Here is a 14,896-nt window from a genome sequence, read left to right as displayed (position 1 = left end):
CATCTCATCCATACTACATATGAAATGCTGAGGAACTATAACAAATATGGTATTTGATGATCCAGATAATTGTATGTCCAATACTTCCAATTTTTTTACAGGATCAGGTGTTAAAACCTTTAAAACCTTTACCCCAAAGAAAAAAAAATTACAACACATGGCCTTCTGGTTATTCCAAATATTTCACCAAGTATAAAGCATAAGGCGAAAGTTTTCCTTCACCATTGGAGTAGGAAGAATCCCCTCACCATTGGTGATGTGACCATGAGATGGAGAACTCTTGTCCCATCAAACTCCCACCCCCTATTGTTTGATGTCGAAACTAACCCCCTCCTCTTGGGCATCCAACGGTATCGATACCCATGTTAGAGGAATTCTTCCTTCACCATGACTGAAGGGAAACTCGGTCCTATAAGCATAAAAGCATTATTCCATACCTTAAAAACATAGATCCAGTTATTGAAACACCTCCAATTCTGATGTTCTGTTCTGAATCCCAATCCTCGTAGAGTACTTCTAGCATGCTGACATTCAAAGAAAGGATATACTGTGGTTTTGTTCTCAAATCCGCAATGGGGGCCTGGAGTGGTTTTACACAATGTAGACAACTTAAAGACAAAGAAGAATGAATAGAGGGAACTACAATATGTTTCTTGGTCTCTGCAGATAAAAAGAAAAGTAACTCCGCTAATTATTAGCATCTGGCTTAAGAAGAAAACCAAAGAGTGGCTCAAATTGCACTGGGGAATAAGGAGGTTCCCTGCTCAACCATGGTCGAGTTGGCTGTCTACCAGATGGTACCCTGTTACTTGTTGGCATCTGGCTTGAGAACAAAATCAAAAATAAGTAGCTCGAATCGTGCTGGAGAAGGAGGAGGAGACTCCCTGCACAACCATGAAGACTTTGGCAGTTCAGGTGATGGTATCAGCTTTGGAGACCTGGGAGGGCTATCAACACCAGCCTGCAACATACAACCGAAGTCGTATTTGTTATGCTTAATCCACAGGAAAAGTAAAACAGAAAGCAAAAAGATAATTAATAAACATTAGAAAACACACCTTTGATGTTTTGGAATTTGGAGATGCAACTGGAGATACCATCTCTGCACAAGAATCCATTCTTAAATGATAAAACACATGTTAAGAGAACAATACTATGTAAATAGAATAGGAGGAGCAGAGTCATTACCATGATCTAAAAGAAATCTATCCTGACGAGAACGATCCATAGCTGCTTTCTGTGCCTCCATGCACTTTCTGTGATCGTGCAAACACATTTCTTCAGCAATATTGAACTCCTTCAAATTATTCTTCTTCTTTGATGAGGCCTCTTGACGAAGACGAGATGCGTTGGTAATATCATTGAGGGCTTTCCGAAGGCCAAGCCCCCCTGCACCTTTCTTCTTAGTTTCTTTAGAACTCTTCACTTTTCCATCAACAGAAGTCCCTAAATATGAAAATCTCAACTTTTAACATTGAGGGTTCAACTTTCCAATGGCTCTGATGATTTTCCATCCTGTTCATAATAGGTCAGGTTTGTAGTTTGTACCTTTATGATGAATGCTCAAATTTTGATCTTGAAGGATAACCTGCCCATGTGCCCGAATGTTTGCCATTGCTGCTCTCTTTTATCATGGACCAACAAACTTCAATATTTTGTTCTGCAGAATATCATCGAGACCAATATATAACTACCCAAAAAAATCCACGCAAGGATATATTAAATTTAGAAGATGCACAAAAGAATATAGTTTCCTCTACCGGTGAAGTTGGAGATACCGTTTCACCCGACGATAGGGCTAAAACTTTAGTTAATGACAAATCAATCAACAAAGAACACTTAATAAAGAACCAGAATGCGAAAAAATGAGAAGAAAAGAAGGAAAAATAGAACTTGTGGATAAAGGGAAGACTGATAAAAACGATCAGAAACCCTCGACTTCGCTGAGAGGTCAAAGATTAAACCCAAACCAAACAATGAAGAGTAGTTAATGATTAAACTCATATAATCGCAAAAATGTGACTAAATCTCTTAGAGTTGCTAGAGTTACGAGGGTACAGGAGAAAAACTAATGCAAGAACCAAAATTCTAGGGTTCAGAAAAAAAAAAAAAAAACAAAAAAAGGTTAAAGGGGCTTACAGGGATTCTTCAGATTTAGATGATCGGATTCTAACCAATCTTCAGCTTTCGAGTGATCAACTGGTTTTTCAAGGAGAGACAGAGAGAGAGAGAGAGAGAGAGAGTTTAAACTTGGCACCTAAACTAAAGCCTCAAAAAGGCCTCTCGGTCTTATATATAGAAAACAATAAAAAATTAAAAAGGCCAAAAGATTTGAAAAAATAAAAATAAAAAAATCTATCGCGTAAAATTTACGAATTACATGAAAAGTTCGGATTTATAACGGAAAGGAGTCGGGGGTTCGGCTTAGGACTCGAGACTCGTTACTCTCCGGCCGCTGAAAGCATTTCCAGTATTCCTCTCCCCGGCATTTCAGCACTCCACTCCAACTTTCGACCGAAGACCATCTCTGGAAGTAGGCATTTAGGTAAGGCTCCTCCCTCCCTCTCTCTCTCTCTCTGAAAAAGGAAAATAGTAAAACATTGATTATTCAGGGTTGTTTCATCACTCTCTACAGTAAATATTTTCAGATGTGAAACTCATCTATGGTACGGAAGATCTTGTCCCTGCAAAATAAACAAATGAAGAAAAAAAACCTGTGTCTACCTTTCTGTTGGGTTTTGCTCTGTTGCACTATCAGTATTGCTAATTTTTTCCCTTTGTTTTTTCCTAATTTATTATTTTGTAAGATTCAAAGTTTTTTTTTAAAAAAAAAAATTTTATTTAAGATTTTAAGTTGTTGGTGCCAGAAGGAATTTTAGTTTCTGCCAATTCAATATGTTGTGATAGTGATTTTAGTGAACACACTGCCTATCTAAGATTTGATATATTTGTTACTTTCCAGGGACTGTAGAAGTTGGGTTTACCTGCTTACGCAATGTCTTCATCTCCTGTTTATCCTTGTACCCTGCATAAGGGTGCAGTTGGTTTTAGAGTAGCAGCTATTTCTGCAACAAAATGCCACCAACAGTTATGGCGATCTTTTTCTGGTCTCCCATGTAAACCATCACCTATTTCTATATACCCAACGCACTCAGGGTTCTTTCCTGAGAAGCGATTGCTGTGGGGACATACTGGAAGAAGCTTACCAATTGATGGAAACCAGTGTGAGGCAGTAAGCTTTGAAAAATCATGTTCATTTCAAGTAGGGGAAAAGTTTCAACTCGGTGATGTGATTGAGGCACAACAGTTTGACAGAGATATATTGAGTGCCATATTTGAAGTGGCGCGTGAGATGGAGAACATTGAGAAGAACTCTTCTAGAAGCAAGATTTTGAAGGGCTATCTAATGGCTACTCTTTTTTATGAACCTTCAACAAGAACTAGGCTTTCCTTTGAGTCTGCCATGAAGCGTTTGGGTGGTGAAGTTTTGACAACGGAAAATGCGCGTGAGTTTTCATCAGCAGCAAAAGGAGAAACCCTGGAAGGTACTTTTCTTGGTGGTTTTTAACTTCGTTTTTATTCCTGGTTCTTATCTTCAAAGCGTGATAAGCAGATACTATAAGAACCATTGAAGGGTACTCGGATATTATAGTGATGAGGCATTTTGAAAGTGGTGCTGCCAGAAGGGCAGCAGCTACAGCAAGCATTCCTGTTATTAATGCTGGGGATGGTCCAGGGCAGCATCCAACACAGGTATTTCTAGCAGTTTGCAACTAATTTAATGGGTAGACATTTGTCATTATAGACATATTTATTTGCTCTCTTTGGGTAAGTTTTTCATTTATACAGTATGGCTGACTCGTATAACAATTTTCCCATAGAAGGTGAAAGATAGATCTTTGTGGTTGGTAGGGTAGTCACAGAGTTAACTGAGGTCTAAGAAACACCCTCAATAGCTCCCTTCTAGTCTCACCCACTTGCCCATATCACCACCAACTCCCTACCCTTTCCTCATCACTGCACACTGATTAAGAGGGATAAGCATACATGTACCCCTCTTCTTGGCACCAACCGGACCTAATAATGTAAGGCTAGATCACGAAGGACCTAGTCCTAGACAGGATCTTCTTGAATAAAGTTTAATGCTGATTTGATCTTTGAAAAACTGGGCAACAATTGAAGAACTTGTAGCAGATCACACAATGAAATTGATTGAAATAGAAACAAAGAAGAAAATAGAAAAAAACGATAGGATTGAATCTACTATCCCACTCTCGGGTTTCTCACTCACTGCCTCGCACCATATTTTGGCTTCTCACCAATGGCATCTCACCATACTCTCTCACAGAGTAAAGCACAAAGCTATGTTTTTTTTTCTTTCTCAATTTCATTAAATCCAAATTCGTGTACAAGTCTGTAGCCCCTTGTAAATTTACATAGAAGACTCAAAAATAGACTAAAACAGTGACAAGGAAAGGCCTAACCCAATCCTTAACTAATAAGGTAACATAAATTGGCTAGGAAACTAAAATAATGAAAGAAACCAACTCAAAATAGGACTCTAACTAAACTAATGAAGTAAATCCCGTTTTCCTACTTTCTACCCATATTTTAGGCTCATGAAATTGGCCAATTACAAAGTAAACCTATGGGATCAAAAGCCCAACACCTACTTAACCCAACCGAAAGCTTATTTTCAATAAAATAAGCCCTTTAGGTGACTTATCTGCATCACCTAACCCGTCAGACCTGCAACAACAAGAGGTGTTAGCTCTATCACATCCATCCCATCTTATGTCTCTACTAGCTCCAACCCACTCCCTACTATATGCTTTCTCCCAATTCCCAGGAAAATGTGAAGTTACTAAATTTCTCTAGTATTCTCCACAGAAATCTTGCATCTTCTAAAGATAAGTTTATTGCTGGGGTCAAGAAGAATTCTCCCACAAGCTCCAATTCTTCCACTACTGGCCACCCTTACCTAGCATCTGTCCATTAACAATCCACTTACCACTGCGACCCATACCTAACATCTGTCCACTAGCAATCCCCTTACCACTGGCCACCCTTACCTAGCATCTGTCCACAAGCTCCAATTCTTAATTTCGAGATCTGAAGTTTTCTCTTAAATCTGATCACTTTTGGGCGTTGTGATCCTGTTATCTTGAACTGGCTGAAACTTATTAGAAGGTTAGACTAGACTTAATTATTTGGTATCAGAGCCATTGCTGAGGGTATCTTTTATACCTAAAATCAGACTTCTGAGTCCATTGCACAAGTGATTGACATGCTGAAATAGTTGACTGATCGTGTGAACAAATGGAAACAACGCTTTGATTTCATATCTCCACAAAGTGATGGACAGCCAGTCCAATCCACAGCCAACAACACCCCTCAGATCATGAACTGACCAGCTTTTAGAAACACTCCTCAGCAACGTTTGAAAAGCCACACCGTAGCGACACCAAGAATGACACTCACAAAGTAAAATTGGAGTTGAGTACAACTGTAAACACGACTCCCCGTGTATTCTATGCTCAGTTGCGTTGCTTAGATGACTACTTTGATTGGATTGAGCTTTCAAAGGCTAGAATGATGAAGCTGGTTTTATTGGTATCAAATCAGGTTTGACACTTATTTATGTTAAATATCATTTAAGTTATTTCATCTACTTAAAACATTATTCATAAATAAGCAAATACCCCCTATTTGAATCCAATAAAAATAGTTAAAAAGTCAAATTCCAAAAGGATAAAAAGTCAACCCCCTAGTTCAAGAACAAAAACTGGATTTCCGGCGATAGATGAGATTTCCAACTTTCAAATGCTGGGGTTTTTCTCAAGTCTAAAAATTCTGTAAATCTTATTATACCAAAATATCACTAAAAACCAAAAGAGCGGTAAAAGGTTTGGCTGGGACATAACTCCTTCAATATAAATCAGATTTAAGCAATGTTGGATTTGTTGGAAAGCTGGTTTTGTGCTCTACCTAAGACAGAAGTCTCATGTAGAAAATAAAATCATTTGACCAATCAAACTTGTTAGAAAATAAGAACATTTCGCTAAATTGAGAGCAGTTTAATTACTTATAGATAAGATCATATTTTCCAAGAACAATATAAACTAAATGTGAGACTAAGTATACCAGGACAATGATCATTTCCAAGAAGAGTATAAACCAAATTTATGTTTTGATTGTTTCAAACCGTCAATAGCTTGCTTCTTCAGTTCTGCTGTCTTCTAGTTCTATGTTGATTTTTTGATGACTTGATGTGGCTTAATGTTGATTTTTTATGATAAGGTATATATTGTAGCATACTAAATAATGTCAGAAAAGAGGGGAAATTAAAGATAACACTTGGTTGCCTAGGCAATACCTTGTTGGCTAAGTGCTTCGGCACCCCTCCACTGCCTTGGGTCACCTTGTCACCTTGACAACTATGGAATACACAGGGTTTGTTGAACAGGGCACACCCTTGTTAAAAGATAGAGGGTATTCTTGTCTGAAGAAAATAATACCTCTACGTACAACAACAACAATTCAGCTTTATCCCAACTAAATGGGGTCGGCTAAAATAATACCTCTATGTAATAATTTATTATTTATATAACAGGAGCAATCTTGTTTTTCTTAGTATGTCTGGCGGAGGGTTTCCCTTTGTCTATAAACAATGTAATGTGTGTGAAACATTGCTCATGTTTATCTTTACTGTGCAGGCACTTTTGGATGTATACACCATTGAAAGAGAGATAGGGAAATTAGATGGCATCAAAGTTGGACTTGTTGGGGATCTTGCTAATGGGAGGACTGTCCGATCGCTGGCTTATCTGCTAACCAAGTACCAAGATGTGAAAATCTACTTTGTCGCACCAGATGTAGTAAAGATGAAAGTAAGAAAGAAATGTCCCATTTTGAAGCAACTATAATCTCCTCCCCTCCCTTCCCCCCCCCCCCCCCCCCACATCTCACAAAAGAAAAAAAAAGGAAGCCGATATTTTCAACCTCAACTTGAGAGTCTGGATCCTCTACAGTATGTGGGAAGAAGCTTACACTCCATATATGGTATAAGCTTGGTATAAGCTTGACACCTGTCTTACCAATGATGGTGGGAAACTTCATTTAGTTCTGTTGACTCTTAATTCTATTTTTTTTCCCACTCGGTTTTAAGGAACTAGAAGAAATTTCTTTTGAATAGTTACTTCTTTTCTGCTGCAATCTTCTCTCCCTGATCTGCAGACTGAGGACAGATTGCCAGGGCATTCTCAATGCCTTCTTCCTCTCCCAACTCCAAAAGATCTACTGTCCATCAACCCTTTTCCAAATCTGCCCAGAAGGGTTTCAGCCACAGGAAGATGGCTTAAAAGGGTAGACAGCAAAAAATAAGAAGCGGAAATCTACCAAAATACCCTGAAATATATATTGGAATCAAGCTCATATATATATATATATATGAATGAATGAAAGTATTGGTATTGTCTTTGTCCTTTTAGATAGATGTCCAATGCACATGCCAACCCAAAGTTGAAATTTTTTTCCTTCTCTTTTTAAAAGATAAGCTAATTAGTTCTGCTTCTTACTCCTCAACTAAAAGGTAAGGTCTGTGATGTAGATCGAAGAAGGGAAGAAAGCCCAGCAAGCCCAGCTCAGTTTTGGCCCATGCGGTTTTTATTTTGTTCCAAGTTTTGGACCAGGTTTAGACTTAAGTCCAGACCAGTTTTGGTCTATGCATGGGGACAAGGCATAATTCCTTTGCCTGGTGAGATGCTAGGTTAGCTGGTGTGATACTAGTCAAGGCTTGAGTGGGTGTCTCTAGATACATCTCCCTTTATCCCTAATCTCTTCTTCTTCCATTCTGTCCCTGTGATATCAAGTAAATATTTGAAGTTTATTTCAGTTGATCGATCATTATTTTGAGGGTTAGTGGAATACATTCCTTGCTGCACATCAATTCATATCAGATCTGAAGTTTATTGTTGATTACTACTGTTATTTACTAACTTGCGGCACCCCTGTTTTGGCCTCTTTTTGCTGCAACATTCAAGGGCCATTATATCTACATCCAACCCTTGTTTACAGGAGACTCTTCCATCAATCAAACCTTGGGCTTGATCATATCTTGGTCTTGGTAGTTAATGGTAGTTACTAAATTTTAAATTCTTACTTTCTGTTTTGAATCACCTACCAATAACTAATCATCCAACCTTATGTTCACTATCAACTTTTGAGAATCAAGACTCCTATTGAACACTACGCTGAATCAGAATTTGGGACTGGTCTGGATCCTAGATAGGAAGTTATTAAAGTTCTCCAATTCTAGTCTATACTTGTGTCCTGCGATAGTACCTGTGGGGTTGGAATCTGGTACCTTCATAGAGGATTATTTGATTCCATCAGTCTGCCTCTTGGGATAACGTTGATGGCATTACTATGTTAAAAATGGGCATGTGCTATGGTGGTGTTGTCTGAGATTCTCTTGACTTTGTTTTTGGACATTCTGGAAATAGAACTTCAAGGGTTTTACTGAGTCGTGCTTTCTTGGCCTTTAGTTTCCCAACACACAATAGCTTTTGTTGCAAAGAAATCACCATTGCGGAGACTTCTGTTACCTGAAGGTCCGAGATTGATACTGAAGCTTTGGATCATGGAAGGATGGCTATGCTGCATCCAGAAAGCAAATTCCTTATATGTATTTAATTTGAAAGGAAGGGGGGGGGGGGAGGGGGAGCTAGATGTCTGATGCAGTACAGGGCTACCATAGGAGGAAGAATCCCATTTGAACCAGCTCACTTGAGCAAGCCGCGGACCGCGGTTCTGGTTCTGGTCCTTAACTGGGCCAGCCTCTAGAACAAGTTGTGTGGACCAGCTAAGGATCTCGTATGGCAAGTGTGGGCCCAATGGAAGGAAGGATGGGAATGCTCCAAATCTTTTTTTTTCCTCTGTTAATATAACCATCATCTTGGCTGAAATTATACTATGTTATTCCCCTCCCCTTCTACTTCCTTTGACCAAGTATGGTGTTCAAAGTATTTTAAGATCATGATTTATGCTAGTTTTCCTGACTTGCTATTTTCTGTCCTAGTATGTTTCTGCCTATCCAATCGTTAAATTCTCTTTGAGATATTTACCATGTAGTCACCCCCATATGATTCCTATGATATGTCAATTTCAGTTTCATCCAGCTTATAGTTTTCAAGTTCTATTTACTTCCAAATTTTCTGCCATATTCCTCAGATTTAGGTTCGCTGCAATTCTGGTTTCTCATAGGTTTGCTAGTGTTTGTTACTTCAGCCTAGCTTACCTCATCAATGTCTCCCATCAACATGGGTTAGGACATCTATCAAGCTTAGACAGTACGTGGAGAGTAAGCTACACTGAATGTATGCGTACAGTATCCAGACCCTGATTTGAAGCCCAGTAATCTATAACTTACTAGTAGTTAACTTTCCTATTAATAGAAATTACAAATGAGATAGGGTGACTGGTTACTTAAAGTTCTTGTTTTATGCAGGATGACATAAAAGACTATCTGACGTCAAAGGGGATTCAATGGGAAGAAAGTGATGATCTGATGGAAGTAGCTTCTAAGTGTGATGTGGTCTATCAGACACGTATTCAGCGAGAAAGATTTGGGGAGAGAATTGGCCTGTATGAAGAAGCCCGAGGGAAGTATATTGTTGATCGAGATGTGTTGCGCAGAATGCAAAAGCATGCTGTTGTCATGCATCCCCTCCCAAGGCTTGATGAGGTAGCCTATACATTGATAGTAGTGTATTATATCTGATGTCTCTATCATTTTCATCGTTGCATTTCTCTAGAAATATGGTGACTTTACCATGCTAGTTGTACTAGAAATGGGATTTCATTAAAATAATTGAGAAAAACACAGAAATAGGTTAAGGGTTATTAATGGAGTCAGTTTAGGAGATTTTATCTCTGTTTTTATAAATAGGCAATAGCATTGTAATGAACCCACCCCTCAACGATTTGTGTTGAAATGAAATCTGGATTTTCTGTTTGAAAACTGAGTGGATCCCCCTCTTCTCTTTCCTTCCCCACGTGGTGACTTTCGTCTCTTCCTCATCTTGCGATTTTCTTCCTCTTATAAACTTCTTATTTTGCTTCTAGTCTCTCTCCTCCATCGGTTGCAGATCTGAATTCATATCTCGCAATTGCACCTTGTGATTAATTGATTTCTGTTTTAAAAAAAATTCTTGTTACTGTTCGGAAGAGTTTTGACGCAGGTGTGTTCTTTGTTTTCTCTTACTTGTGGTCGATTTTGGGATTGTGTTACTGGTTGAAATTCTACTCTAATTGCTGAGTTCTAGTACTGGTTTGACCCACCTTTAATTTCTGATATGATCCCTTCTCATTCTGAGATCAATACCTTGTTTTGGTAACCTTATTCAAGAATCCTGTCTTCACTAGGGTATTACTAAATATCTTCAGATCCGACCATCAGATATGAACCAGATTTTGAGTTGTTCTCCTCTACATTACTGACCCTTGACTTGAGTCTTAACCAGATAATTGAATTCTCTTGAAATCTGGTCAATTACCTAATTACAATTGGAACCTAGAACTCCATTAAAAAGAAGCTGGAAATAACTGAATGGAGTTGGAGAAAAAGAAACTAGAAATATAACTACTACATTCGGTTATCTGTCCTCTTTACCATGCATCCACATGGCTGTGTACAAATAGACGAATCCTTTATCTAAAATATAAAATCCATCTAATGCTTAATGGGCCAGATTACATGCTTTTAGAGTTGCGAAAGTTCTTATTTCTACTCTCTTTGACTAACAAATTCCTACTCTGAATCAGAAAGACTAACAGAAATAGAAGAAGGAAACTGTAACTGAACCATATCACTGAATAACCAATAGCTAGGTTGAAAGAAGAAGATGAAGAAAGAGCTAGCCAATTGATAAAAAGGGTCTAATCTCAATCGGTAGCTATTATAACAAACTAAGTTCCAGGAATTACAAAATAGAACCTTGCTTTTGTGTATTTAGACATAAGTCCCTGATTAAGAAAGAACATTACAAAAACACCCCTGAAGTTCATAACTTATAACTCTTAAGACCCCCCCTTCAAGCTGGAGCATAATTTTCTCCCATGCTGCCATGCCCAATGTTGGAACAACCTTGAAGAAAAAGTAAAACATTCCAAAACAATACCTATATAAATATGTCACCAAGTTGGTTTGCAGAACTAAGAATAGGAGTAGAGATCAGCCTCAGCATCACAACATCTTGAACAAAATGGCAATCAACATGTACATGCTTGGTCCTCTCGTGGAAAACTAGATTACTAGCAATGTAAGTATCATCCTGATTGTCACAAAACATATCAATAGTAGGTTGATTAACTTAAAATCTAAGCCCCTGAATAAGAGATTTCAGTCACTTCAACTCGGTTGCAGTATGAGCCATGGATTTATACTTAGCCTCAACATTAGATCTAGCCATTGTAGTTTGTTTCTTACTTCTCCAAGTCTCTAGATTACCATCAACAAACGTACGATAACCAGTTGTAGACCTTTTATCACCTTTAGCTCCAGCCCAATCAACATTAGAATAACCATCAATATTAATATGATTGTGAAGTTTATAAATAAGACCACCGTTTCCTAAAGCACCCTTAAGATGTCTGAAGATACGACACAATTCCTCCCAATGATCAAGCTTAGGTTTCTTCATGAACTGACTTATAACACCAACTACAAAAGATATATGAGCTCTGATGGTTATTTTGTTTGCCATTCTAATTATACAGAAAGATTAATAATATTTGCACCCAAAAAAAGAGAGGTTAATATAGTTTTAGTGATGTGTTCTAGGCTTCTAACTAGTTGTTGACCTACTGCACTACAAACAGTACAGCCTCAGGAATAAGAAGAACCAGGCCCATACTTAGACCTACGGTTCTTCAATTGTACTTTGGTTCAGGCCAGACTAAGCCCATGGGTCTGGGTGTTTACTGGTTCACTCAAAACCAGATCGTGGGGGGTGTATTGGAGTTTCTATTTTTTTAAGTTAGTGGCTGCTACAAGTAACTAGTTTTTATTTTGGCTACTTAGTAGTAATAGGCTAGTTTATACTGAAGTTGTTTCTATCTTTTTAGTTGCTTAATGTACTAGGCTTCACTACTACATGTGTGAATTTCTTTTATTAGTTTCTATTTTATTGCTTTCCTTTCTTCGAGGTAGTACACTCTTATTGCAAGGGGCCTTAGAGCCTTCCCCAACGATTTTGATGATTAATGAATGTTGGTTTTTCGCCTTTGTTTGCTGTGAGAAACAGTTGTGTGGGTAAGATGCCCTATTGGTAGATACTAACCAAGGTCATTGGTGAGAAGCCTTGGTCATATCCCCTTCTCCCCCTCTTCTTCTACCATATTTTATTGCAACCCTAGTTTCTATTGAAGCTGTCCGAGACCTATTCCTAAGGCTGTGATCTATACCCTTCTTTGTTATTGTGGTGGAGTTTTTGTTGGTGATATCGAGCTCTGTTGGAGCCATTCCTGCCATCCACATACCCTGCAGCACCTTGTTCCTGAAGTTTTGCTGAAGCAACTCACTTGTGTATTCTCCAATCTGTCCAGCAGATCCTGGCAGTGTTTTGAAGAATTCATCTACCGTTGGAGGCCTTCCATCAATCAGAAATTAAGCTCTATCTAATTGTTAGTTCTGTAGCAAATTAGTTAGTTACTATATCTGGCCCTACTTATTAATTTCATACCTATGTTGTTTTCTCTCAATCTAACCATCAGTTCGATGAGAATTTTGGAGTGCATCCACCCATCTGACCTCACCTTCCATTCAAGTTAGGCATTGATCTATTTAGCAGTTCTCTACATTTTAACTGTTGCTAAATCTGTCACTTTAGTTTCTATTTTTGTTCCTTCTATTATAACTATTGATCCAACCATTGGATCCCCATCAAACTTGGGAGTACTGTTCCTCTACCCTTACTCCCCATTTTACCAGAATGTGGGCTTGATCTAAGCCTTGGTTCCTTAGCCATCGATCTCCTTTGTTGCTGGAATTCCTACCCTACACTTTTACTTAATCATATAGGTGGTCCCATTATTAATGAAATTATGGGTTTTTATCTTCTGAAAATGGTATAGTGCCACAAGTTATGGGTGCCTCTTATTCACCTTAGGATTCAGGGATCAGTATGGATTGGCTACAGGTGATAATGATCTGAATAGTTTGTGGATTGGACAACCCGAACAAAGGATCCGATCCTGGAAGGAAGGGGGGGGGGGGGTTGAGGAAAAAGGAAACATTATACACTTGAATCGTCCAATCCACAACATAATATATGATCAAATCAGTGTCATCTTATACCGATCTGATACCAAGTTTCAAATCCTTGGTCATAGATTTTACTTTTTCCTGTAACCCCCAAACTTTTACTTCTGCTAAATGGTTGGTCTCCCCTAAACATCTCCATTAAAGACAAACCTCAGTCGTCCCTGTGGTTCTGCTTCTACCTTCAAATAAGACTTTCATTTTTGATCACTTGAGCATTTATTATTTTGTCTTTGCAAGGATCTATGCAGCTGACCCCATCTATGCTTTCGATTATGTTTGGCATAATGTGATGGTATTTCACTATGTATTCCCCACTTCATCATGGGGTCATGTTAGTTTTAAGTTTGTAGTTTTGCTTGTCTACCAACCTTTTGCATCCGGTAATTGGTAACTGACTAAACACTTTTGGAACCTGCATTTCAGCCTCAAGTGTGAGAAATCCATTCTCCCCCCCCCCCCCCAATTATCATGCTTGGTTCATATATTTATTTGTTTTTACAATATGTAGATAACTGTTGATGTTGATGCGGATCCAAGGGCTGCATACTTTAGACAGGCCAAGAATGGTCTCTATATCCGGATGGCTCTTTTGAAGCTTCTGCTAGTTGGTTGGTGAGGATGGATGAGAAACATACTTACCCTCCCCCCTCCCCCCTCCCCCCTCCCCCTTTTACCTCTTTTTTTTTTTTTTTTTTAAATAAACAGCTAATGCTTCTCTACTTTATGGTAACACATGGACAAAACAAGATATATTTTTGATAAATAGAAATCCCAAAAAAAGGTTTGGGCTTCTAACAGTTTTGTGTTTGTTACTGAGCTTATTCCAGAAAATAAGCGGTTGAGACTTGATACAAAGATAAGACAGCTGCCATGCCTTTTGTTAACAGTGATCAAGTTGACCATAAAAAAATTTTAATACTAAGTGGACCAGGATCTCCTCCATAAAATGAAGTAAGAAATCTCATAAAATCAGCAGGATTAGACAATCAAGCTCAATTCCAATCTATTTGTTTAGTTTTCTTTTCGTTTTGTTACCAGGCCCAGATGGACCATAGCAGAATCTTTCAACTATTCTATCACTTCCTAAAAAATTCAATGTTTTCTGTCGTCACTGCAATAGCAGGATTCCTTATCTGTTTATGCAATGTCCAAGAGTACCTTAGCCTAATCGAAGGGTACCTTGAAACAATTAGAGGATTGCTCTCTCATTTGAGTGAAAGATTAAGGTTTGGTTCACTGATGGCTCATTGTCAATAGCTCATATTTCCTGAGCTTATTGTGCATTGCCAGTGTACTTTTTGTTCTGGTTTGTCTTATTCAGCTACCTTAGAAAAGAGAAAAAACGCATAGAAGTCAGTTTTTGAGTGATGGATTTGACGACTCTAGATCGGATGATATCGACTCAAAACAAAGGTGAAAAGCTATTTTGTGTGATGGTCATCTTGTCAATGCGCAAACAATTGCTTGGTTGGTCGGTTGGTGGCTTATTTGTTGGAATACATGCCTCCCCTGCTCCCCAGGAGGTCAAGGGATCGATTCTGTTAATTTACATAGTGTGCCAAAAAAATACAC

General features: G+C 38.4%; 2 protein-coding genes across 5 annotated transcripts; one reads left to right on the top strand and one right to left on the bottom strand.

The window, feature by feature from the left end:
• Nucleotides 1–704: 704 nt before the first annotated feature.
• Nucleotides 705–2,263, bottom strand: LOC122656176 (protein PATRONUS 2-like). Of its 3 annotated transcripts, none has more exons than XM_043850636.1 (5): nt 2,140–2,263; nt 1,549–1,624; nt 1,189–1,446; nt 1,059–1,102; nt 705–961 (listed from the first exon to the last, which is right to left on the bottom strand). In XM_043850636.1, the coding sequence occupies exons 2-5, from the start codon at nt 1,613–1,615 to the stop codon at nt 806–808; spliced, it is 525 nt and encodes a 174-aa protein (XP_043706571.1). In that variant the 5' UTR covers nt 1,616–1,624; nt 2,140–2,263; the 3' UTR covers nt 705–805. The 3 variants fall into 3 exon arrangements, with proteins under 3 accessions (XP_043706571.1, XP_043706569.1, XP_043706570.1); XM_043850634.1 differs by having other exon boundaries at nt 1,549–1,690; nt 2,140–2,224; XM_043850635.1 differs by having other exon boundaries at nt 1,549–1,645; nt 2,140–2,224.
• A 666-nt stretch (nt 2,264–2,929) lies between these two features.
• LOC122656198 (aspartate carbamoyltransferase, chloroplastic) lies at nt 2,930–14,151 on the top strand. Of its 2 annotated transcripts, XM_043850668.1 has the most exons (6): nt 2,933–3,545; nt 3,614–3,753; nt 6,717–6,890; nt 9,509–9,745; nt 13,833–13,978; nt 14,015–14,151. In XM_043850668.1, the coding sequence occupies exons 1-5, from the start codon at nt 2,996–2,998 to the stop codon at nt 13,938–13,940; spliced, it is 1,209 nt and encodes a 402-aa protein (XP_043706603.1). In that variant the 5' UTR covers nt 2,933–2,995; the 3' UTR covers nt 13,941–13,978; nt 14,015–14,151. The 2 variants fall into 2 exon arrangements, with proteins under 2 accessions (XP_043706604.1, XP_043706603.1); XM_043850669.1 differs by lacking the exon at nt 6,717–6,890 and having other exon boundaries at nt 2,930–3,545.
• Nucleotides 14,152–14,896: the final 745 nt, after the last annotated feature.

The sequence above is a fragment of the Telopea speciosissima genome, chromosome 3 (assembly GCF_018873765.1).
Source record: "Telopea speciosissima isolate NSW1024214 ecotype Mountain lineage chromosome 3, Tspe_v1, whole genome shotgun sequence".
Lineage (NCBI taxonomy): Eukaryota > Viridiplantae > Streptophyta > Magnoliopsida > Proteales > Proteaceae > Telopea > Telopea speciosissima.
The sequence above is the reverse complement of the archived record's forward strand: the minus strand, read 5'-3'. Positions and strand labels throughout refer to the sequence as shown.